Source organism: Somniosus microcephalus, chromosome 30, assembly GCF_052327205.1.
Source record: "Somniosus microcephalus isolate GS21.2 chromosome 30, FLI_Smic_1.0, whole genome shotgun sequence".
Lineage (NCBI taxonomy): Eukaryota > Metazoa > Chordata > Chondrichthyes > Squaliformes > Somniosidae > Somniosus > Somniosus microcephalus.
In genome coordinates this window covers 26,222,689-26,247,366 of record NC_141016.1, presented here as the reverse complement: position 1 = coordinate 26,247,366, position 24,678 = coordinate 26,222,689, and the positions used below count along the sequence as shown (strand labels likewise).

General features: G+C 48.3%; 1 protein-coding gene across 1 annotated transcript in view; it reads left to right on the top strand.

Annotated features, from left to right (window-relative positions):
• Positions 1 to 24,451, top strand: part of LOC147098034 (5-hydroxytryptamine receptor 7-like) — a 32,099-nt gene extending 7,648 nt beyond the window's left edge. The window contains exon 2 of the mRNA XM_085971248.1: positions 23,547 to 24,451. Within this exon, the coding sequence (XP_085827374.1) occupies positions 23,547 to 24,261 (715 nt within the window). The 3' untranslated portion in view covers positions 24,262 to 24,451. The remainder of the gene's footprint in view (positions 1 to 23,546) is intronic.
• The last annotated feature ends 227 nt before the right edge of the window (positions 24,452 to 24,678 follow it).

Below are 24,678 nucleotides of genomic sequence, written 5' to 3'. Positions count from 1 at the left end.
AAATTATTTAAAATTTTACTGTGTTTTTTCATTGATCTCCATTCATATATTTGACAGGTCTTCCTGTCAAATGTATGAAGGGAGATTCCCTTTTGTGATTGGCTCCCCATGGCCCACGTGATCCCAGGGATGCTGCGAACTACCTGCGCCTCTGGGATACGTGGGCCCTGCGCACCTGGAGTTTGGAGAGGCCCAGGAGCGGAAGCGTGTGCGTCCCGGGAGCCCTCGGGTAAGGGCGCAGATTTTTCCAGATCGCAGCCCTCCGCCTGTGGCAGGCCTGCGATCGGAGAATACGGGCCAGTGTGTTTGGTGATTGTACTTTTCAGAACTGTTGCATTTTCATGTCTTTCTTGCATTGTAAACTTTATTTTTAGGGGTATATGATAGGATGGGTGAGGAACCAACATGGAAGGAAATTTGGAAAAGAATTCAGATGCTTATTTTGTCAATGGGATTTTGTTGGAGGGACTGAAGGGCATTGTCACTGTTTGTGTCTTTTGAGTGGCTCAAATGTCATATTCGTTAATCAGCGGACATTGCATTCTATGGACACATCAGTCCCTAAAGACGCTTGCCAGATACAGATACCTTTAATTATACTTATTTATACAACGTGACTCTTAACAATGCTTCCTCCAAAATAATTGAAAAAGGATGAAAAGACTTGCAGTTATCAAGGTCGTCGCTTATAAATATCGCAAAGCATTTTGCCTAAAATGAATCACTGTTGCCGTCCAGCGACTTGTCAACATCCGATGATGACTATTTCATCTGTTTATGGTAATGTTGTTTAGGGAAAGAACATTGGCCAGGACACCAGGAGAAGCCCCTGTTCTTCATCACTTAGCGTCAATGGGATATTTAGGCTTCAGCGTAATCACCAGAACAAGGCAGACATGGCCTCAGTTTAACATCTCCCCTCCAGGACAAAGCTTCTAACAAAGCAGCATTCCTTCAGTCAGGTACTAAAATAGGTGACGTAATAAAACTCACTACGCACTTGGTTCGAGTATAAAGCAAGGCTTCAATCAACTTGTTTCAGAACATGGAGGTCTAGTTGTACTTCACTAGTTCCTGTCTTACAAAATGTCCCTGAGCAAGCTGGGCCCACACCCGAGTATTTATACTCCTTGGACGGCGCCACCAGCTGGCCGTCCAGTGTTATTTCATGAGTCGTTTCTTCATGGTGATTAGATTTATAACAATAGGAGCTATGAATTTCTTCATCTACAAGGTCAAGACTGTCTGTGCCACTTCCTCCACCGCTCCCTCCCTTTCCTCTTGCCCCCAACCTCTGACCTCTGCTCAGGTTCCCACCCCCTCTAGCCCTGAACCCTCACCGTTTAGCAGTTTCTCCCTCCACCCCTCCAAGTTCATCTCTTCCCCGAGACCCATATTCCTACTCCCTTTCCTTGGGTGTTGTCCCTCTTCCTTTCAAAAGTGCCATTATCAACCCCTGACCACCCCCCCTAAAAAAAACATTCTTGACACATCCATTCTCTCCAACTAACGGCCCCCTCTCCAAGCTTTCTTTCTATAGGAGCCTTGAGTGTGCCAGTACCTCTCAGCTCCATACCCATTTCACTTGTAACTCCTTGTTCAAATCCCTCCAATCTTCTTATGTTCATTAATAAATAGACATTCTTATTATGAACACAGCTAGCTTTTGCTAGTTACTTTATTGAGCACGTGTGGACTAGGTACTGTATCTGTAGAGGCTTCCATCTTGACTGCTGCCTTGTGGGTAGCCCAGTGCCTCATGGGTAATGTAGTCTTAATATCATACAGCTGGGTAGTGTAGTCTTATACATACAGCTATATGCAGCTCTACACAGCTCTACGGCTCCACCTAGTGTCCACTATAGAATGACATGTTATTGATCATTACATCCCCCTTTCTTTGAGGTTTAACAAAATCAATATCAATCAACTTTCAAGAAGACAATAAATATAATATCAGTAACACTTTTGTTAGTGCTCTGTAAACATAAACATTTTCAAAACAGTCAACACATTTTCAAAGCTTTACATTGTACTCAAAGATTAAGTCTATCAGGCTCTTTTACTTCACGTGTGGATCTTCAATCCTGACAACATCATCCCTTGTCAATGGTTTTAGAGTTTTGGATGACTTGTCATAGTATGATTTCTGTTTCAGCTTTAACAGTTGAAGTCTCTGTCTCAGTTCCTCACTTTGCTGTTCTTTTGCACAGCAGGGTAGCGTGGTGCGCAACTTGCGACCCATTAGTAGTTCAGCAGGTGAAGAACCACAGTCGAAAGGTGAGGCTCGGTAGCTCAGCAGGGCGAGATAAGGATCAGACTTGCTTTCTGTCGCTTTCTTCAGTAGCTGCTTGAGAACTTGAACACCTTTCTCTGCCTTACCATTTGACTGAGCATGCAAAGGACTGGATGTGATGTGCTGAAAGTCATAATGTGCTGCAAACTGTTGCCACTCCTTACAGTTGAAGCACGGACCATTGTCGCTAACGGCAATCCTGGGAATTCCATGTCTGGCGAAGATGGATTTCACATGCATTATGACACTGCTTGCTGTGGTGCTTGAGAGCAGCGCCATCTCAGGATAGTTAGAATAGTAATCAATCACTATTAGATAGTCTTTACCATTTAAATGATAAAGGTCCATACCAACCTTTTGCCATGCTGCTGTTGGTATGTCAGCTACTATCATTGGTTCCTTTGCTTGTTTGTTTTGGTGTTTCTGACAGGTCTCACATTTGCCTATCATGTTCTCAATGTCCTTATTTATGCCAGGCCAATAAACAGCGTCTCTTGCTCTCCTTTTGCATTTTTCAATTCCGAGGTGTCCCTCATGAATCCTTTTGAGCATGTCTTGACGTAGAGCCTGTGGAATGACTATCCTGTTCTGTTTTAGTAATAGTCCACTTGCGACACTCAATTCTGACCTTATGTGAAAATATTTTGGACAGGAACCTTTTGGCCAACCATGATGAATGTTCTCTATTACTGTTTGTAATACTGTGGCCTAGAAATTGGGTTGTGGGTTCGCCAGGGCTGTAGCGCCAGAAATTTTGCGCCAGCGTTAATGCGGCAGCGCCCGACGAAAATTCGGTTGCGCCGGGCCCAGACGGCGGCGGGCGCTAAAGGAGGGTTTTAGCGCCTCAAAACGGGCGTTCAATTGGGTTTTCCGGCGCTAATCCCCCGCTGCGGCACCCGATGCGGTGCGGCAGGCTGGGGAACTGCAGGCCTCCTCCTTCTGTTAAGGAGGAGCTGCCTGCAGCCGACAACTGACTGGCGGATTCCCCCGACATCTGAGCCCGGCACCTCAGGGAAGTGCCGGGCTCGCAGCACACACACATCAGGGCCGCGGGGGGGGGTGATGCAGGAGTCCGGGAAGGGAGGTGCGGGCAGGCGGCCGCCGGGAACGCGGCCGGCCGCCGCTCCACCTTTATGCGCCGGCGCAAAGGCGTGTAAGAACCCTTTCCACAATCGTTGGTTGCGCCTGCCACGGGCGAGGCGGGCGCAACTGAATTTGGGCTTGGGGCCGGGTTACCACGGCAACACTGATGACGTCATCGGTGCCGGCGCAGCGCTACCGGCTAACACCGATGGTAAGGCCCAAGTCAATTTCAGAAACGGCTATAATTCCAGCGCAATGCCCTCCAGCGCCGCTAATTGGGCGCTAACCCCACTCAATTTCTAGGCCTGTATCTTTTACTGTTTCTTCTGCTATTTGCTTTGATTTTGTGTCTGACACGGGCAGCGCAGCAGTGACCATACTCACATGAACATCCACGTCTTCTTCAGTAGAGCTCACATGACTCATTGTGGGTGCTCGGGATAGTGCATCTGCTAACACTATGTATTTGCCTGGTGTGTAGATCAGTTCAAAGTCATATCTTTGCAGCTTCATCATGAGTCGTTGAATCCTTGGAGACATCTCATTCAGGTTTTTTTTTATGATGGCAACCAGAGGGCTGTGGTCTGTCTCAACTGTGAAGGTGGGAAGTCCATATATGTAGCCATGAAACTTTTCTAGTCCAACTACCAAGCCTAGACATTCCTTTTCAATCTGGGCGTATCGACACTCAGTATCAGTCATAGACCTGGAGGCATAGGCAACAGGCTTCCAATCTTCACCCTCTGCTTGTAGCAAGACCGCACCTAGGCCATCTTTTGATGCATCCGTTGACACTTTGATTCTTTTTGTTGGGTCAAAGAAGGTGAGTACAGGTGTGGTTGTCAGCACTGTTTTGAGGTTTATCCACTCTTGTTCATGTCTTTCTGTCCATGCAAACTCATTTGTTTTATGTAGCAGGTCTCGCAGACAGGCTGTCTTGGCTGACAAGTTAGGAATGAACTTTCCAATGAAGTTTATCATCCCCATGATGCGTAGCACTCCTTTTTTGTCAGTGGGTCGGGGCATTTTGAGTATGGCATTTACCTTTTCCATATCTGGCTCTATTCCTTTACCAGATAGATTATCTCCTAGGAAAGTGACTTCCTGGACGCCAAACTGACACTTGGCTTTGTTGAGCTTCAGTCCATTCCGGTGTATGCTCTGCAGCACTTTAGTCAGCCTCTCATTGTGTTCTTTCAGTGTGGAGCCCCAGATGATGATGTCATCAACATAGACCCACACTCCTTCCAGACCTTCAATTATGTGTTCCATCGCTCTATGAAAGATTTCAGATGCAGATATTATCCCGAAAGGCATTCTGAGGAAACAATACCTGCCAAATGGTGTGTTGAAGGTACAGTATTTGGTGCTCTCTTCATCCAGTTTTAGTTGCCAAAATCCTTGTGAGGCATCGAGCTTTGTAAAGTATCTGGCACCTGACATTTCACTGGTGATTTCTTCTCGCTTGGGAATCTGGTAGTGTTCACGTTTTATGTTTGCATTTAAGTCCTTTGGATCCATGCATATTCTTAGATCATTGTTCTTTTTCTTTACACATACCATGGAGTTAACCCAGTCTGTTGGCTCTTCGACTTTCCTGATGACTCCTAGTGTGGTCATTCTGTCCAGTTCATTCTTGAGCCGGTCACGCAGGGGTGCTGGAACTCTTCGTGGAGCATGTACACTGGCTGAGCATCCTGCTTTAGCTGGATCTTGTAAGTGAATGGTAGAACTCCAAATCCTTTGAACACATCCTGGAAATTATTCACTACAGAATCCACCGAGTCATCTGGTCTGCTTATGGCACAGTTTATACAGTAGACTCTTTTGACCAGTTCTACGTCCTCACAAGCTTTGTCACCCAGTAGTGAATCAAGCCTTTCAGCCACAACGGAAAACATGAGATGATGCACTTTGTCTTTGACTGTCACTTTAAGTCTGCATACACCTAAGCTATCTATTTTCTGTCCATTATAGTCCTTCAGTAGTACTGACTTTTTCTGTATTTTGGGCTTTTCTTTCATATTATTAATGTCACTCATACTGATTAAGTTTGCTTTTGCCCCAGTGTCTAGTTTCAAGGTAACTAATGCTCCATTTACCTGCAGTGGGATCATCCATTTGTCCTCTTTTACTGCATTAACTTTATGTTCAGCATTGTCCATTTCCGAGGGCTGCACATTTTCTGTATCCTTTTTGATATTGTCACATGACACCATTCCTACAAAAAATGTCTCACTTAAATCAGTGTCCTCAATTACATTAACTCGTTGCCCTTTCTTAGTTTGTACTTTTGAAAAGCATTGTTTGGCAAAGTGATTCTTTCCATTACACTTTGTGCACATTTTTCCAAACGCTGGGCATTGTCTTAACTGGTGTTTGTAACCACAGCGTTTACAATTAAAAATTTCATCCTCCGATTGCTTTTCATTTCTGTTCTGCCCATGTTTCTTCCCCTTATAGGACACAGCACCGACAGCAGCATTATCACTCATTACAATCGCATCATTATTGATTTCACTGAAAGTCTTCGCGTGGTTTCGAGCTAGCTCGCTGGCTTGGCATATTTTCACCGCGTTTTCCAAATTTAGTTCGGTTTCTCTCAACAGATGTTCCCTGACTTTTTTATTATGAATACCAAACACAATCTGGTCACGAATCATGGATGATTTCAGCTCAGAGAAATTACATGTCTGTGCTTTCAGTTTCAGATCAGTTATAAAGCTATCAAAAGTCTCATTTTGTTGCTGTGTCCGAGAACGGAAGATGTATCTTTCATAGGTCTCATTCTTTTTGGGAGAGCAATGTGCATCAAATTTTTTTAGCACATCTTCTAATTTTTCTCTGTTCTCCGCTGGATTAAATACAAATGTATTAAATACCTCTATCGCCTGTGGGCCTGCAACCGTGAGCAGCAACGCTATCTTCCTTGCGTCTGGCTTCGTACCGAATCCGATGGCTGCAATGTAGAGTTCGAATTGTTGTTTAAAAGTCTGCCAATTGTAGTCAATTTTTTCTGTGAGTTTCAAACGCTCTGGTGGCTTCAAATTCTCCATGTCGCTTTTCACAATTTTCAGCAGATCTTCACCACCCTGGTACCATCTTATGTTCATTAATAAATAGACATTCTTATTATGAACACTGCTAGCTTTTGCTAGTTACTTTATTGAGCACATGTGGACTAGGTACTGTATCTGTAGAGGCTTCCATCTTGACTGCTGCCTTGTGGGTAGCCCAGTGCCTCATGGGTAATGTAGTCTTAATATCATACAGCTGGGTAGTGTAGTCTTATACATACAGCTATATGCAGCTCTACACAGCTCTACGGCTCCACCTAGTGTCCACTATAGAATGACATGTTATTGATCATTACATCCCCCTTTCTTTGAGGTTGCTCCGTGCCGGCCCCATCCTGCTTACCTCGGCTTTGTCCCTCCATGGGACCTCTGACTTTGACCGTGGTCTCCCTACTATTGTCCCCAACCTATTCCCTGCTACCAGGAAATATGTATTCCATTAATTATTACATTTAAACAGGCCTATGTAACCTGAGCTTTTCCCGTGTCCATTCGCGTGCGCACTTTGGCTGTCGCTCCAGACCCGAGCTATTCAATGCTTTTCCACTTTTTCTCCCCCTTTTCCTTTTCTCTCTACCCCTCCCTGATTGCTCTCTCCTGTCGTCATGCCTCCTTTCATCTCTCCTCTTTCGGATACTCTGCCCTCCCAAATCCCTACCCCAATCCTTCATTACTCTTCGACTTTCCTACTCTCCTGCCACCGTCCCAGGCTTGACTCCCTCTTAGATAAGCCCACAGCCTCCCTCTGTGCCTCTCTTGGCATCCTACGAAGGGCCCATCGAGGCACTCGTCGCTGCCTCCTTACAAGTAGCAACCCCAACTGCCCCATCCTACTCTCTCGCTGACCTTCCCGTCCAGCGCGCCCACTGGGGACAAATCTTGCCAATCTCCTCCCTGTCCAACTCATCCCACCCCCCCAGCGCTGACCCTGTGGATGCTGGCAGTGGGGCAGCCATCACCGACCCTCTCTGCATCTCCAAAGTCCTTGAACGTGTTGTCGCCTCCCAAATCCATGCCTATCTTTCCCGCAACTCCATGTTTGAATCCCTCCAATCAGGTTTCCGTCCCGAAATGTCTCTCTTCAAAGTCATAACTGACATCCTTTGTGACTGTGACAAAGGTAAACTGTCCCTCCTCGTCCTTCTTGGCTTGTCTGCAGCCTTTGACATGGGTGACCACTCCATCCTTCTCCAATGCCTCTCCACCGTCGTCCAGCTGGGTGGGACTGCACTCGCCTGGTTCCAATATTATCTATTTAATCGTAGCCAGAGAATCACCTGCAATGGCTTCTCTTCCCGCTCCCACATCGTTACCTCTGGTGTCCCCCAAGGATCTATCCTTGGCCCCCTCCTATTTCTCATCTACATGTTGCCCCTTGGCGACATCATCTGAAAACACACCATCAGTTTCCACATGTACGCTGACGACACCCAGCTCTACCTCATTAACACTCCTCTCGATCCCTCCACGGTCTCTAAATTGTCAGACTGCTTGTCCAACATCCAGTTCTGGATGAGCAGAAATTTTCTCCAATTAAATATTGGGAAGACCGAAGCCATTGTTTTCAGTCCCCGCCACAAACTCCGTTCCCTAGCCACTGACTCCATCCCTCTCCCTAACATCTGTCTGAGGCTGAACCACACTGTTCGCAACCTTGGTGTCATATTTGACCCTGAAATGAGCTTCCGACCACCTATCCGCAGCATAACAAAGACCGCCTATTTCCACCTCTGTAACATTGCCTGTCTCCGCCCTTGCCTCAGCTCATCCGCTGCTGAAACCCTCATCCATGCCTTTGTTACCTCTAGACTTGACTATTCCAACGCACTCCTGGCTGGCCTCCCACATTCTATCCAACGTAAACTTGAGATAATCCAAAACTCGGCTGCCCATGTCCTAACTCACACCAAGTCCCGTTCACCCATCTCCCCTGTGCTCGCTGACCTACATTGGCTCCGAGTTAAGCAACTTCAAAATTCTCATCCTTGTTTTCAAATGCCTCCATGGACTCGCCCCTCCCTATCTCTGTAATCTCCTTCAGCCCCACAACCCCCCAGAGATATCTGCGCTCCTCTAATTCTGCCCTCTTGAGCATCCCTGATTTTAATCGCTCAACCATTGGTGGCCGCCTGCCTTCTGTTGCCGAGGCCCTAAGTTCTGGAATTCCCTGCCTAAACCTCTCCACCTCTCTACCTCTATTTCCTCCTTTAAGACGCTCCTTAAAACCTACCTCTTTGACCAAGCTTTTGGTCACCTGCCCTAATTTCTCCTGATGTGGCTCGGTGTCAAATTGTTTGTCTTAAAATACTCCTGTGAAGCGCCTTGGGACGTTTTACTATGTTAAAGGTGCTATATAAATACAGGTTGTTGTTAGATGTTGCCAAGCCTAGTGTCAGCTGTGGCTCAGTGGGCAGCACCCTCGCGCTCTGAGTCAGAAGGTTGTGGGTTCAAGTCTCACTCCAGGGAGTTGAGCACAAAAATCTAAGCTGACACTCCAGTGCGGTGCTGAAGGAGTGCTGCACTGTCGGAGGTGCCGTCTTTCGGCTGAGACGTTAAACCGAGGCACCATCTACTCTCTCAGGTGGACATAAAAGATCCTATGGCACTATTTTGAAGAAGAGCACAGGGAGCTCTCCCCGGTGTCGTGGCCAATATTTATCCCTCAATCAACATCATTAAAACAGATTATCTGGTCATTATCACATTGCTGTTTGTGGGAGCTTGCTGTGCGCAGATTGGCTGCCGCGTTTCCTACATTATAACAGTGCTTTGGGACGTCCGGTGGTCATGAAAGGTGCTATATAAATGCAAGTCTTTCTTTTCTTTTTCAAGCTTGGGGTTGAAATGGTGTAGATTGTAGAAGGAAGGTCAGACAGCCGAAGGTGAGGAGTTCCACAGTGTTGAGGTCCTGGGTAAGAATGAGACGGAGTAGGACACAATGCGTTGAATCTTATTTTGAACACCGGATGCAGGGAGCAGGGAGGGTACGTGGTCTGATGTATTTGAACTTCAGGAGGAACAAGAGGAATTCTCATGGGGCCAAGGATCATATTATCGATAAAATCGAGAAAGGTGGCGATCGAGAGAGGTTACAGGTTAGAGTGTAAGAATAGACAGGTCAAGAAAGAGTCGAGCAAGAGCCAATGAGGATATGGTGTACATATAATTTTAATTATGCTGCCTGGCAATGAAATAATTAAAACTAAAATGCTGTAGTCCTAAGTAATGTCTGTAAAAGATTTTAGTAAGAATGCTTTGTTGCGATAAGCTGCTCATAGTCGACCCACCTTATCTTATGATGTGGAGATGCCGGTGTCGGACTGGGGTGGACAAATGTAGGAAGTCATCCAATAGCTTTATTTGAAATCACAAGCTTTCGGAGCGCTGCTCCTTCATCAGGTGAAGTGAAGAGATGCATATAAGCACAGCATATATAGTCAGAGAACACTGCCAGATGATTACAGGTAATCTTTCTAACTGCAACATTTGACCCCTTGTGACCCCACCTCAGTGTTTTCCTGACTGACCTGTTTGGACACCATTCACACCTTTGATTGCTGTGATTATCTCTCTGCCGAGGTGTGATAAAGGGCAGTTAGAAAGATTACCTGTAATCATCTGGCAGTGTTCTCTGACTATATAAGCTGTGTCTTTATGCATCTCTTCACTTCACCTGACGAAGGAGCAGCGCTCCGAAAGCTTGTGATTTCAAATAAAGCTGTTGGACTATAACCTGGTGTTGTGTGACTTCCTACATTTGTCCACCTTATCTTAGTCACTGTATCTCTGGACAATGTCCTGTCTCTTAAAGAAATTAGCCTGTTCAGGTAAGCTGCTCATGGCTGATCGGCCTCATCTCCCTCCAGTCTAAACTCATCAAGCTGACAATAGCCAATCAAACTTATCTTCGCTGACCTTGTTATACAACGTTAAACAACGTCACATTTTGAGATAGTACCGATTACAAGACCAGTTTAAGTATAGGTCCGAGGTTCCGCCTGCCCTCTCAGGTGGACGTAAAAGATCCCATTGCACTATTTTCAAGAAAAGCAGGGGTGTTCTCCCCGGTGTCCTGGCCAATATTTATCACTCGATCAGCATCACTAAAAAACAGATTATCTGGTCATTATCACATTGCTGTTTGTGGGAGCTTGCTGAGCACTAATTTGCTGCCGCGTTTCCCACATTACAACAGCGACTACACTTCAAAAAGTACTTCATTGGCTGTAAAGCACTTTGGGACGTCCGGTGGTTGTGAAAGGCGCTATAGAAATGCAAGTCTTTCTTTTCAGGTGATTGTAAATGGTCAGTATTAGAGGTAAAGCTACAGAGGAGAAGAGAATCCCGGTCGGGTTACGACTCTGCTCAAGAAGGGAACAGGGGAATATCGGTCTGGTCTTATAACTATCGCCCGAGCAGTGTAACTGTCTTAATTTATGCTTGGTCAGAGATGAGAGGATTACAGACAAAATTTAGATAATGCAATAGTGCCTACAGGGAAGGGCTAAAGTGACTATCGAGGAAGAAGCAATTACATTGAGATGAATGGATGGATGCCCGAGGGTGAAGCCAAGTGGAGATCTAATTAAGGAGTTCAAACAACGCCATAATCCAGGAAAGCACTGCTTCAGTACTTTATAACTTTTCATCTGAAGCCCTAGATTAGATTTCTGACTGTAGTAAGTATCAATTACTCTGTGTGTGGGTAATTCCACATTTAAGCCAAGGGCATTTGCTTTTTATATTGTATTGTAAAGATTAGGTATGAGATAGTTTTGTTCGATTATGTTGCAAAACTTGTTACCATTGACTGACGGTGGCAGCGTTGGTGAGCGATGGTGGCTGCATTAAAGAACCCGCGATCACTTGTTACAGGAAGCATTTATATTTTACAGTTCTAATCATAGTGTTCTCCTCTGAAATTATTCCCTGTAATATTTGATGTTGCTGTTGTACTGCGGCTTGACTGTCGATGCAGTTTGAGGACCCCATCGACATGAGCTAATAATATAACCCGTGCTGTCCCTGCCCTGAGAGTGTTTGATGGGACAGTGTAGAGGGAGCTTTACTCTGTATCTAACCCGTGCTGTACCTGCCCTGGGAGTGTTTGATGGGTCAGTGTAGAGGGAGCTTTACTCTGTATCTAACCCATGCTGTACCTGCCCTGGGAGTGTTTGATGGGACGTGTAGTACAGCAGTTTGACACAGAGTAAAGCTCCCTTCATACTGCACCAACATTTTGCACCCAGAAAACAAATACCATTGTATCCTTTGATTATTATGTATACTGACATTTATTTTAAAGGAGTTATTATTCTTGTTACTGTGTTACCAGCAGAACAAGCAGAACTGACTTGTTCCAACATGTCACAGCCGATTGCTGTTTGCGTCGGTTATCACAATGTGGGGGAGTTAAAAAGCTGTACAAATAAGGGGAGGCGTAAACAGATCAAACTATGTACTGGATACCTATCTATTGTCACATTATCCGTATTCCTAATCACATAATAGGCTAATGAATAAGATCAGAGCATGCGGAGTCAGGGAGCATGTAGCAGAATGGATAGCTAGATGGCTGCGTGACAGAAAGCAGAGAGTAAAGGTAAAGGGTACTACTCATTAGAAATAGGAGCAGGAATGGCATAGTGGTTAGCACTGTTGCCTCACAGCACCAGGGACCCGGGTTCGAATCCAGCCTCGGGCGACTGTCTGTGTGGAGTTTGCACATTCTCCCCGTGTTTGCGTGGGTTTTCTCCGGGTGCTCCGGTTTCCTCCCACAGTCCAAAGATGTGCGGGTTAGGTTGATTGGCTATGATAAATTGACCCTTAGTGTTAGGGGGATTAAATACGTGGGGTTACGGGGATAGGGTGGGATATGTGTTGGTGTAGGGGTTACGGGGATCGGGTGGGATATGTGTCGGTGCAGGCTCGATGGGCCGAAATGGCCTCTATCTGCACTGTGGGGTTTCTGTGATTCTGTGATTCTGTGAATAGGCCATGCGGCCCCTCGAGCCTGCTCCACCATTCAATATCATGGCTGAAGTTCTACACCGAATCTACTTTCCTGCCACATCCCCATATCCCTTGATTCCCTTAGTGCCCAAAGATATATTGACCTCAGTCTTGAATATACTCAACGACTGAGCATCCACAGCCCTTTGGGGTAGAGAATTCCAAAGATTCTGAGTAAAGAAATTGCTCCTCATCTCAGATCTAAATGTCCGACCCCGTATTCTGAGACTGTGCCCCCTAGTTCTAGACTCTTCAACCAGTGGAGGCAGGCCCTCAGCATCTACCCTGTGAAGCCACCTTCGAATTTTATAAGTTTCAATGAGATTACCTCTCATTCCTCTAGACTCCAGAGAGTATCGGCCCGATCTACTCAATCTCTCCTCATAGGACAACCCTCTCATCCCAGGAATCAATCCAGTGAACATTTGTTGCACCGCCTCTAAGGACATAGACAGGCTAAGTGAGTGGGCAGAGATTTGGCAGATGCAATGTAATGTTGGAAAGTGTGAGGTTATGCACTTTGGCAGAAAAAATCAAAGAGCAAGTTATTATCTAAATGGAGAGAAACTGCAAAGTGCTACAGTACAAAGGGACCTGGGGGTCCTGGTGCATGAAACACAGAAGGTTAGTATGCAGGTGCAGCAGGTGATCAGGAAGGCCAATGGAATCTTGGCTTTTATTGTAAGGGGGATGGAGTATAAAAACAGGGAAGTCTTGCTGCAGTTATACAGGGTATTGGTGAGGCCACACCTGGAATACTGCGTGCGGTTTTGGTTTCCATATTTAAGAAAAGATATACTTGCTCTCGAGGCGGTTCAGAGAAGGTTCACTCGGTTGATTCCAGAGATGAGGGGGTTGACGTATGAGGAAAGGTTGAGTAGGTTGAGACTCTACTCATTGGAGTTCAGAAGAATGAGAGGCGATCTTATCGAAACATATAAGATTGTGAGGGGGCTTGATCGGGTGGAAGCGGTGAGGATGTTTCCACTGATGGGTGAGATTAGAACTAGGGGGCATAATCTTAGAATAAGGGGCTGCCCTTTCAAAACTGAGATGAGGAGAAACTTCTTCACTCAGAGGGTAGTAAATCTATGGAATTTGCTACCCCAGAGAGCTGTGGAAGCTGCAACATTAAATAAATTTAAAATGGAGATAGACAGTTTCCTAGCTGATAAGGGAATTAGGGGTTACGGGGAGCGGGCAGGGAAGTAGACGTGAGTCTAGGTTCGGATCAGCCATGATCCTATTGAATGGCGGAGCAGGCCCGAGGGGCCGTATGGCCTACTCCTGCTCCTACTTCTTATGTTCTTATCCTTCCTTGGGTATGGAGACCAAAAATGTACACAGTACTCTAGGTGTGGTCTCACCAAAACCCTATATAATTGCAGCAAGACTTCCTTATTCTTATACTACAAACCCTTGCAATAAAAGTTAACAACTTGTATTTATATTGCACCTTTAATGTAATAAACCATCCCAAGTTGCTTCAGAGGAGCATTAGCAAACAAAATTTGCCTTCCTAATTGCTTGCTGTATCAGCATGTTAACTTTCTGTGATTTGTGTACAAGAACTCCCAAATCCTTCTGAATACCAACATTTAGCACTCTCTCACCTTCTAAAAATATTCTGTTTTCCCATTCTTCCTAGCAATGTGAATAATTGCACACTTCCCCACATTATGCTCCGTCTGCCACCTCACTGCCCAATCACTTATCCCCAGGCAGCCTCTTTGCGTTCTCACAGCTTACTTTCCCACCTACTTGTCTCGGCAAACTTGGATATATTGGCCCTGAAATTAGGATCGGGAGCTTGCCGCGTGTGCAAGCCCCCGATGTGCACTCACCCTGCGCGCTGACATCTGAAGCCCGGGCCTGCTCGCATTTCCTGTCACTGGCCCGGTTCAGATGTCGGCGCGCTGTGCTTACCTGAGCCAGCGGCGTAGTTAGTGCGATGTGCCGGCTGGGATCAGGTGAGCACCCTGCAGCCAATCAGGGGAAGGGAAACTTCATTCATGAGTTTGACAGTAAGAGCTGTCAAACTCATGAAAAGTATGGGCTGCCAAAACACTACTTTAAATTTAAATAAAATTTTAAAAAACATCCCACTACAAACTACTCCTACCAGTGTTTTCTGTCCTTTTGTTATTTCTTAGCTCCACCCATACTGATTCTACATCCTGATTTTCTGGGCTAAGATCCTTTCTCACTACTGTCTTTATCTCATCCTTTATTATCAGGACTACCCCACCTCCTTTTCCATTTTGCCTATCGTTTGTGCGGGAGACTTCAGATGGCCTTTCAGGACGACCTCGACCAGCTCTGGGCCTGGAAGGCCTGGCTGTAGACTGCACCACCTCGGCATGTGTGGGAGCAGCCTGGGCTGGCTGGCTGACGGGCAGCTGCAAGGACAATGGTGGAGTGGCAGTGGTGGGAGCAGGAATGCTGTCATCCTGAGAGAGGACAGCATGTTCCTGCTCCACTGACCCACTGCTACTCCCTAGGGGTGGTGCCTCAGCATTCCTAGCAATCTGTTGGTGCACTGATTGCTGGCCTGCCTGCTACGACACCGTGACAGCCCCGTTCGACCCCTAAAGGACATTAGTGAACCAGATGGGTTTTTACGATAATCCGATAGTTTCATGGTCACCATTACTGGCACTAGCTTTTTATTCCAGATTTATTTAATGAACTGAATTTAAATTCCCCAGCTGCCATGGTGGGATTATGAACTCACGTCTCTGGATCATTAGTCCAGACCTCTGGATTACTAGTTCAGTAACATTACCACTATGTTACCATTCCCTGCTCAGCGCTGACAAACCCGACATTGAGGAAAAGCACGTGGCGGCGGGTTCACAGCGGGGTCCCAACCCACTGGGGAAAAAAACACTTTCCCACCCGACCCGCCACCCATCGCGCCCACTGAACCCCCCGGAAAATCTCAGCCTAAAGTGTTTCTACTTGTGGGGAAGAGCAAAACTAGAGGCCATCAATATAAGATAGTCACCAAGAAATCAAATAGGGAATTCAGAAAAAACTTCTTTACCCAGAGAGTAACATAGAAACATAGAAGATAGGAGCAGGAGTAGGCCATTCGGCCCCTCAAGCCTGCTCCACCATTCAATGAGATCATGGCTGATCATCCAAATTCAGTACCCTGTTCCTGCCGTCTCTCCATATCCCTTGATCCCTTTAGCCTTAAGAAATATATCTAACTCCTTCTTGAATATATTTAATGAATTGGCCTCTACTGCCTTCTGTGGTAGAGAAGTCCACAGGTTCACCACTCTCTGGGTGAAGAAATTCCTCCTCATCTCTGTCCTAAATGACTTACCCCTTATCCTTAGACTGTGACCCCTGGTTCTGGACTCCCCCACCATCAGGAACATCCTTCCTGCATCTAGTCTGTCTAGTCCTGTTAGAATTTTATAGGTTTCGATGAGATCCCCTCTCATTCTTCTAAACTCCAGCGAGTATAAGCCCAATCGACCCAATCTATCCTCATACGTCATTCCTGCCATCCCAGGTATCAGCCTGGTGAATCTTCGCTGCACTCTCTCCATGGCAAGAACATCCTTCCTCAGATAAGGCGACCAAAACTGCACACAATACTCAAGATGTGGTCTCACCAAGGCCCTGTACAACTGCAGCAAGACATCCTTGTTCCTGTACTGGAACCCTCTCGCTACGAAGGCCAACATACCATTTGCCTTCTTAACCGCCTGCTGCACCTGCATGCTTACCTTCAGCAACTGGTGCACAAGGACACCCAGGTCTCGTTGCACTTCCCCTTCTCCCAATCTATTGCCATTCAGATAATAATCTGCCTTCCTGTTTTTGACACCAAAGTGGATAACCTCGCATTTATCCACGTTATATTGCATCTGCCATGCTTCTGCCCAATCACCCAACCTGTCCAAATCATCCTGGAGTTTCTCGGCATCCTCCTCACAGCACACACTCCCACCCAGCTTTGTGTCGTCTGCAAACTTGTGTGTCGTCTGCAAACTTGTGAGAATGGTGAGAATGTGGAACTCACTACCACAGGGAGTAGTTGAGGTGAATAGTATAGATGCATTTAAGGGGAAGCTCGATAAGCACATGAGGGAGAAGGGAATAGCGGGTCAAGCTCTATTTAAGAAAGGAGGGAGAGAGAAAACGGGCAACTACAGACCAGTTAGCCTGACAGCAGTATTAGGGAAAATGCTAGAATCTATTAAGGATGTGGTAACGGCACTTAGAAAATAATAATAGGATTTGGCAGAGTCAATGAAAGGGAAATCGTGTATGACAAATCTGTTAAGAGTTTTTTGAGGTTGTAACTAGCAGAATAGATAAGGGGGAACCAGTGGATGTGGTGTATTTGGATTTTCAGAAGGCATTCGATAAGGTGCCACACAAGAGGTTATTAAACAAAATTAGGGCTCATGGGATTGGGGGTAATATACTAGCATGGATTGAGGATTGGTTAACGGACAGAAAACAGAGAGTAGGAATAAACGGGTCATTTTCGGGTTGGCAGGCTGTAACTAGTGGGGTACCGCAAGGATCAGTGCTTGGGCCTCAGCTATTCACAATCTACATCAATGATTTGGATGAGGGGACCAAATGTAATGTATCCAAGTTTGCTGATGATACAAAGCGGGGTGGAAATGTAAGTTGTGAGGAGGATGCAAGGAGGCTTCAAGGGGATATAGACAGGCTAAGTGAGTGGGCAAGAACATGGCAAATGGAATATAATGTGGAGAAATGTGAAGTTATCCACTTTAGTAGGAAAAATAGAAAAGCAGAGTATTTTTTAAATGGTGAGAGATTGGGAAATGTTGGTGTTCAGAGGGACCTGGGTGTCCTTGTACATGAATCACTGAAAGTTAACATGCAGGTACAGCAAGCAATTAGGAAAGCAAATGGTATGTTGGCCTTTATTACAAGAGGATTTGAGTATAAGTGTAAAGATGTCTTACTGCAATTATATAGGACCCTGGTGAGACCACACCTGGGGTATTGTGCACAGTTTTGGTCTCCTTACCTAAGGAAGGATATACTTGCCATAGAGGGAGTGCAACGAAGTTTCACCAGACTGGTCCTGTACTGGAGTGGGTAGGCCCGATATTGGGATTCAGTACAGGGAGTGACCCCTGTACGGAGTGGGTAGGCCCGATATTGGGATTCGGTACAGGGAGTGACCCCTGTACGGAGTGGGTAGGCCCGATATTGGGATTCGGTACAGGGAGTGACCCCTGTATGGAGTGGGTAGGCCCGATATTGGGATTCGGTACAGGGAGTGACCCCTGTACGGAGTGGGTAGGCCCGATATTGGGATTCGGTACAGGGAGTGACCCCTGTATGGAGTGGGTAGGCCCGATATTGGGATTCGGTACAGGGAGTGACCCCTGTACGGAGTGGGTAGGCCCGATATTGGGATTCGGTACAGGGAATGATCTCTGTACGGAGTGGGTAGGCCCGATATTGGGATTCGGTACAGGGAATGATCTCTGTACGGAGTGGGTAGGCCCGATATTGGGATTCGGTACAGGGAATGATCTCTGTACGGAGTGGGTAGGCAGTAATATAAAAGCAAAATACTGCAGATGCTGGAAACCTGAAATAAAAACAGAAAGTGCTGGAAGTACTCAGCAGGTCAGGCAGCACCTGTGGAGAGAGAAACAGAGTTAACGTTGCAGGTCGACGACTTTTCATCAGAACTGGAAAAAGTTAGAGATGTAACAGGTTGCAAGCAAGTGCAGAGGCTGGGCAAGCGGGGAAGGGAGGAAAGAACAAAAGGGGAAGGTCTGCGATAGGGTGGAAGGCAGGAGAGATTAAGTGACAAAAGGGGTGATGGTGCGAGGCAAAAGGGGGTGATAATGGGACAAGTAATGAAACAAAGGATGGGTCATGGGGAGGTGTAAATAGGAAGAGCAGAATCATTACCAGCAGCTGCTGTCCAAAAAGAATGGTGTTTAATAACAGTATTGGTTTGATATTACTGTTCTACAGTATTATATTCAATGACAAGATGAGATGCAAATAATACCGCCTGGTTCCCAGGCCCAGAGTGACTAGGCTGGCTGCGTGGCTGTGGGCTTCTGAACGTCCCGAGAACGCGCTGCCGTTTCAGAGGAAACTGTCCCATTCTTATACTATTCGGCCACCGTGGGCTGCGTCCACGCACAACAGCGGGCACAGGTGCACGTTTGATGAGGCCACGTATTGAGGCGTTGACCCCGCTTTTAATCTTTCGGCCTTCATCTCTGTTCTGCCAGCTTGGGTTTTTTGGTCCTGTAACTGGGTAGGCCAGGCGGCCTTGGCCAGCTTTTTCCATTTCTGGTATCCTAGCAACTGCCGCCTTATCTCGGTTTGGGCCGTCTGATTCCTGGGATGGGGCGGGATTGTCCTATGAGGAGAGATTGAGTAGACCAGGCCTATATTCTCTAGAGTTTAGAAGAATGAGAGGTGATCTCATTGAAACAGACAAAATTATTACAGGGTTTGACAGGGTAGATGTAGGGAGGATGTTTCCCCTGGCTGGGGAGTCTAGAACCAGGGGTCACAGTCTCAGAATAAGGGGTCGGCCATTTAGGACTGAGATGATGAGAAATTCCTTCACTCAGAGGGTGGTGAATCTTTGGAATTCTCTACCCCAGCGGGCTGTGGACACTCAGTCGTTGAGTATATTCAAGACAGAGATCGATAGATTTTTGAATATTAAGTGAACCAAGGGATATGGGGATAGTGCAGGAAAGTGGAGATGAGGTAGAAGATCAGCCATGATCTTATTGAATGGCGGAGCAGGTTCAATGGCCGAATGGTCTACTCCTGCTCCTAGTTCTTCTGTTCTTCTTATCTCTCTTGGCCTGGGCATTTATCATCCTCCTATCTTTGTTTATGCATTTCCTCTTTCCTCCACATTCGCTCGCTGGCTAAAATGCTCGAGCAAAGCTTGCTGCGATACTTCGACCAATTTAAGCCGTTTTACAATATTTGAACATAACCCGTTTATATAAAGTTTTGACACTTGATTGCTCAGAGCTTTAATGCCGCTAACTCGTTGAGCCATTATTTATGGGGCGTATGGCAGCCCATCGAGGACCGTTTACAATTAACAAATAAAGTTGGAGTTCCTCAAGCTGTTACGCGCTCGGATTCTGGGAATCCAACATCTGTGAGCCAGAAACTTGCATTGGCGCTAAATCTGGCTCCCTTATCCAGCAGTAGAATTGTTTGTGTCGATTTTATGACTGACGCCAAGATAAAGGAATTAAATGCACCCACTGTAAATAGAGATCCAGCAAACAGGCACAAATCTCTGGAATCTAAACTGACCCAGTGCCAGTCTCGATATAGCAGCTGCTTCATTCCGTGTAGGTTTTGTTTCCCTCAATCATTAGGTATTCCTAAGCAGGTTTCAGACCCCTATCTCTGGTTAGTGCTGTCCTCACAGATAGTATAATCTGCTTGTTTTCTAGTTTCTCACTACAAGACACTCTCGTTTAAACGGCACCTAAATATCCGGAATTCTCTATTAACCGGCAAAATTCTCACTCTGAAAACAACACCTCAATAACCGGCAATGTTGCCGAGTCCGAGTCTCCCGCAGTGGCCGAGTTAGTCAGTGGGGGTAGTTCTCCAAACTGCCACTACTCGGCTTCTTGGCGCTGTCGGAAGTCGGAACACCTCAATACCCCTGTAACAGGAGTCTGACTCTCCCGCGCTGCCGGTAGTCTCTTCTGATCCGCCATTTTACAGGGGTACTGTGTGTCTCCCGCGCTGCTGGTAGTCATTGCATTGCATTACTCTCAACTGGCAGTACTGTACTTAATCAAGCATCTTCCACCATCCATTTAACACAACATTCTGTAGGTGAGTACCCAATTACTGGATACTGCACATTTCTTGATTTTTTTATTTTACTTTGTTAAAAATAGCCTCGGTAGATAACCCTCTCCGTCATCCGGAATTTTTGATCAACCAGCAACACGCCGGTCCCGGATACCAAAGAGTTTCCTGTATTTTGCTTATTTATTCTCGTACTCTCTCTTGCCTCCCCGTATCTCTCCTCCCACCGCTTTCCATCGCTCTCTCTCCCCCTCGCTCTCTCTCCCCTGCTCTCTCCCTCACTCTCTCCCCTCCCTCACTCTCTCCCCTCCCTCACTCTCTCCCTTCCCTCACTCTCTTCCCTCCCTCACTCTCTTCCCTCTCTGTTCCCCTCCCTCTCTGTCCCCCTCCCTCTCTCTGTCCCCCTCCCTCTCTCTGTCCCCCTCCCTCTCTCTGTCCTCCTCCCTCTCTCTCTGTCCTCCTCCCTCTCTCTCTGTCCCCCTCCCTCTCTCTCTGTCCCCCTCCCTCTCTCTCTGTCCCCCTCCCTCTCTCTCTGTCCCCCTCCCTCTCTCTGTCCTCCTCCCTCTCTCTCTGTCCCCCTCCCTCTCTCTCTCTGTTCCCCTCCCTCTCTCTCTGTCCCCCTCCCTCTCTCTCTGTCCCCCTCCCTCTCTGTCGCCCTCCCTCCCTCTCTGCCCCCCTCCCTCTCTCTCTGTTCCCCTCCCTCTCTCTCTCTGTTCCCCTCCCTCTCTCTCTGTCCCCCTCCCTCTCTGTCGCCCTCCCTCCCTCTCTGTCCCCCTCCCTCTCTCTCTGTCCCCCTCCCTCTCTCTCTGTCCCCCTCCCTCTCTCTGTCCTCCTCCCTCTCTCTCTGTCCTCCTCCCTCTCTGTCCCCCTCCCTCTCTCTCTCTGTTCCCCTCCCTCTCTCTCTGTCCCCCTCCCTCTCTCTCTGTCCCCCTCCCTCTCTGTCGCCCTCCCTCCCTCTCTGCCCCCCTCCCTCTCTCTCTGTTCCCCTCCCTCTCTCTCTCTGTTCCCCTCCCTCTCTCTCTGTCCCCCTCCCTCTCTGTCGCCCTCCCTCCCTCTCTGCCCCCTCCCTCTCTCTCTGTCCCCCTCCCTCTCTGTCGCCCTCCCTCCCTCTCTGTCCCCCTCCCTCTCTCTCTGTCCCCCTCCCTCTCTCTCTGTCCCCCTCCCTCTCTCTGTCCTCCTCCCTCTCTCTCTGTCCTCCTCCCTCTCTGTCCCCCTCCCTCTCTCTCTCTGTTCCCCTCCCTCTCTCTCTGTCCCCCTCCCTCTCTGTCGCCCTCCCTCCCTCTCTGCCCCCTCCCTCTCTCTCTGTCCCCCTCCCTCTCTGTCGCCCTCCCTCCCTCTCTGTCCCCCTCCCTCTCTCTCTGTCCCCCTCCCTCTCTCTGTTCCCCTCCCTCTCTCTCTGTCCCCCTCCCTCTCTGTCGCCCTCCCTCCCTCTCTGCCCCCTCCCTCTCTCTCTGTCCTCCTCCCTCTCTCTCTGTCCTCCTCCCTCTCTCTCTGTCCCCCTCCCTCTCTCTCTGTCCCCCTCCCTCTCTCTGTCCTCCTCCCTCTCTCTCTGTCCTCCTCCCTCTCTCTCTGTCCCCCTCCCTCTCTCTCTGTCCCCCTCCCTCTCTCTCTGTCCCCCTCCCTCTCTCTGTCCCCCTCCCTCTCTCTCTGTCCCCCTCCCTCTCTCTGTCCCCCTCCCTCCCTCTCTGCCCCCCTCCCTCTCTCTCTGTCCCCCTCCCTCTCTGTCCCCCTCCCTCTCCCTCTCTGTCCCCCTCCCTCCCTCTCTGCCCCCTCCCTCTCTCTCTGTCCCCCTCCCTCTCCCTCTCTGTCGCCCTCCCTCCCTCTCTGCCCCCTCCCTCTCTCTCTCTGTCCCCCTCCCTCTCTCTCTGTCCCCCTCCCTCTCTCTCTGTCCCCCTCCCTCTCTGTCGCCCTCCCTCCCTCTCTGCCCCCCTCCCTCTCTCTCTCTGTCCCCCTCTCTCTCTCTGTCCCCCTCCCTCTCTGTCGCCCTCCCTCCCTCTCTGCCCCCTCCCTCTCTCTCTCTGTCCCCCTCCCTCTCTCTCTCTCCCCCTCCCTCCCTCTCTGTCGCCCTCCCTCCCTCTCTGCCCCCTCCCTCTCTCTCTCTGTCCCCCCCTCTCTCTGTCCCCCTCCCTCCCTCTCTCTGTCCCCCCTCTCTCTCTCTGTCCCCCTCCCTCTCTCTGTCCCCCTCCCTCTCTCTCTGTCCCCCTCCCTCTCTCTCTGTCCCCCTCCCTCTCTCTCTGTCCCCCTCCCTCTCTCTCTGTCACCCTCCCTCTCTCTCTGTCACCCTCCCTCTCTCTCTGTCCCCCTCCCTCCCTCTCTGTCACCCTCCCTCCCTCTCTGTCCCCCTCCCTCTCTCTCTGTCCCCCTCCCTCTCTGTCCCCCTCCCTCTCGCTCTGTCCCCCTCCCTCTCTCTCTGTCCCCCTCCCTCTCTCTCTGTCCCCCTCCCTCTCTCTGTCCCCCTCCCTCTCTCTCTGTCCCCCTCCCTCCCTCTCTGTCCCCCTCCCTCCCTCTCTGTCCCCCTCCCTCTCTCTCTGTCCCCCTCCCTCTCTCTGTCCCCCTCCCTCTCTCTCTGTCCCCCTCCCTCTCTCTCTGTCCCCCTCCCTCTCTCTGTCCCCCTCCCTCTCTCTCTGTCCCCCTCCCTCTCTCTCTGTCCCCCTCCCTCTCTCTGTCCCCCTCTCTCTGTCCCCCTCCCCCTCTCTCTGTCCCCCTCCCCCTCTCTCTGTCCCCCTCCCTCTCTCTCTGTCCCCCTCCCTCTCTCTCTGTCCCCCTCCCTCTCTCTCTGTCCCCCTCCCTCTCTCTCTGTCCCCCTCCCTCTCTCTCTGTCCCCCTCCCTCTCTCTGTCCCCCTCCCTCTCTCTCTCTGTCCCCTCCCTCTCTCTCTGTCCCCCTCCCTCTCTCTCTGTCCCCCTCCCTCTCTCTCTCTGTCCCCCCCTCTCTCTGTGTCCCCCTCCCCCTCTCTCTGTCCCCCTCCCTCTCTCCCTCTTTCCTTTGTATTCCCTCTACCAAAATGAATAACCTCACATTTCTCCACATTATACTCCATCGGCCACCTCCTTGCCCACTCACTTAACCGGTCTATATCCCTTTCAGGACACTTGTGTCCTCCTCATAGCTTACTTTCCCACCTAGCATTGTATCGTCAGCAAACGTGGATACATTACACTTGGTTCCTTCATCTAAGTCATTAATATAGGCGCTATAGAAATGCAAGTCTTTCTTTTTAAACTGTATTGTTGTCTTCCTCAGATATCTGGTAATAACCAAGCCCCTTACCTATCCAGCGAGGCAGAGTGGGCGGTTGATGGCCAAGATGATTGTGGGTGTGTGGATTTCTTCGGCCTCCTTAACCCTACCTCCGTTCTTCGGTTGGGCTCAGAACGTGAATGGGAACAAGGTCTGCCTCATCAGTCAGGCCTTTGGCTATACCGTCTACTCCACTGTGGTGGCCTTCTACATCCCAATGGCCGTCATGCTTATCATGTACTACAAGATTTTCAGGGCAGCCAAGAAGTGTGCGGCCAGCCACAGATTCGCCAGCTTCCCATTGCCAAAGGACCCAGATGGCGTCAGAGATTGCAAGATGCACGTAACTGAGGACTGCGTGCCTTTCTCAAGGCTTTTGAGTTGTGGGACGAGAAGAATCTGGGTTTTCAAAGGGGAAGACAAAGCTGCCACCACCTTGGGGATACTAGTTGGTGTCTTCACCGTCTGCTGGTTGCCCTTCTTCATCCAGTCGACAGCCAGGCCTTTTATATGTGGCATTAAGTGTAGCTGCATCCCCATTTGGTTGGAGAGGGCATTGCTGTGGCTGGGTTATGCCAACTCCTTGATGAACCCTTTCATCTATGCATTTTTCAACCGAGACTTGAGGTCAACCTACAAGAACCTACTGAGATGTAGGTGCAGGAATTTAAACAGGAGGCTTTCGGCAGTCAGGGTACATGAAGCTCTCAATGTGTGATCACCGAGAGATTGGGAATTGGAATCAAATAATGTTATGCTGGAATATTTGGCTATTTATACTGTACATAATAATAGACTCAATTCACATCTCTGTTGGTCTGCACTGTTGTTCAGCAGTGAATAAAAGGCAGGTTGCATAGTTCCCACATTTGTGAACCCTCCTAGTAAAATAATTTATTCAGTTCTGATTTGTATCCCTGTTTGGTTTTATATAGTGCCATTAACATAGCAAATGTCCCAAGCAAATGTCCCAAGGTACATCACAGGGGTGCAATCAAGAAAAATGAACAGTGAGCCAAAGAAGGACAGGTGATCAAAAGCTTGGTTGAAGAGGTGGGTTTTAGGGAGGGTCTTAACGGTGGAGAGGTTTTCAGAGGGTGTTCCAGAGCGTGTGGACTAGGCAGCTATACATTTG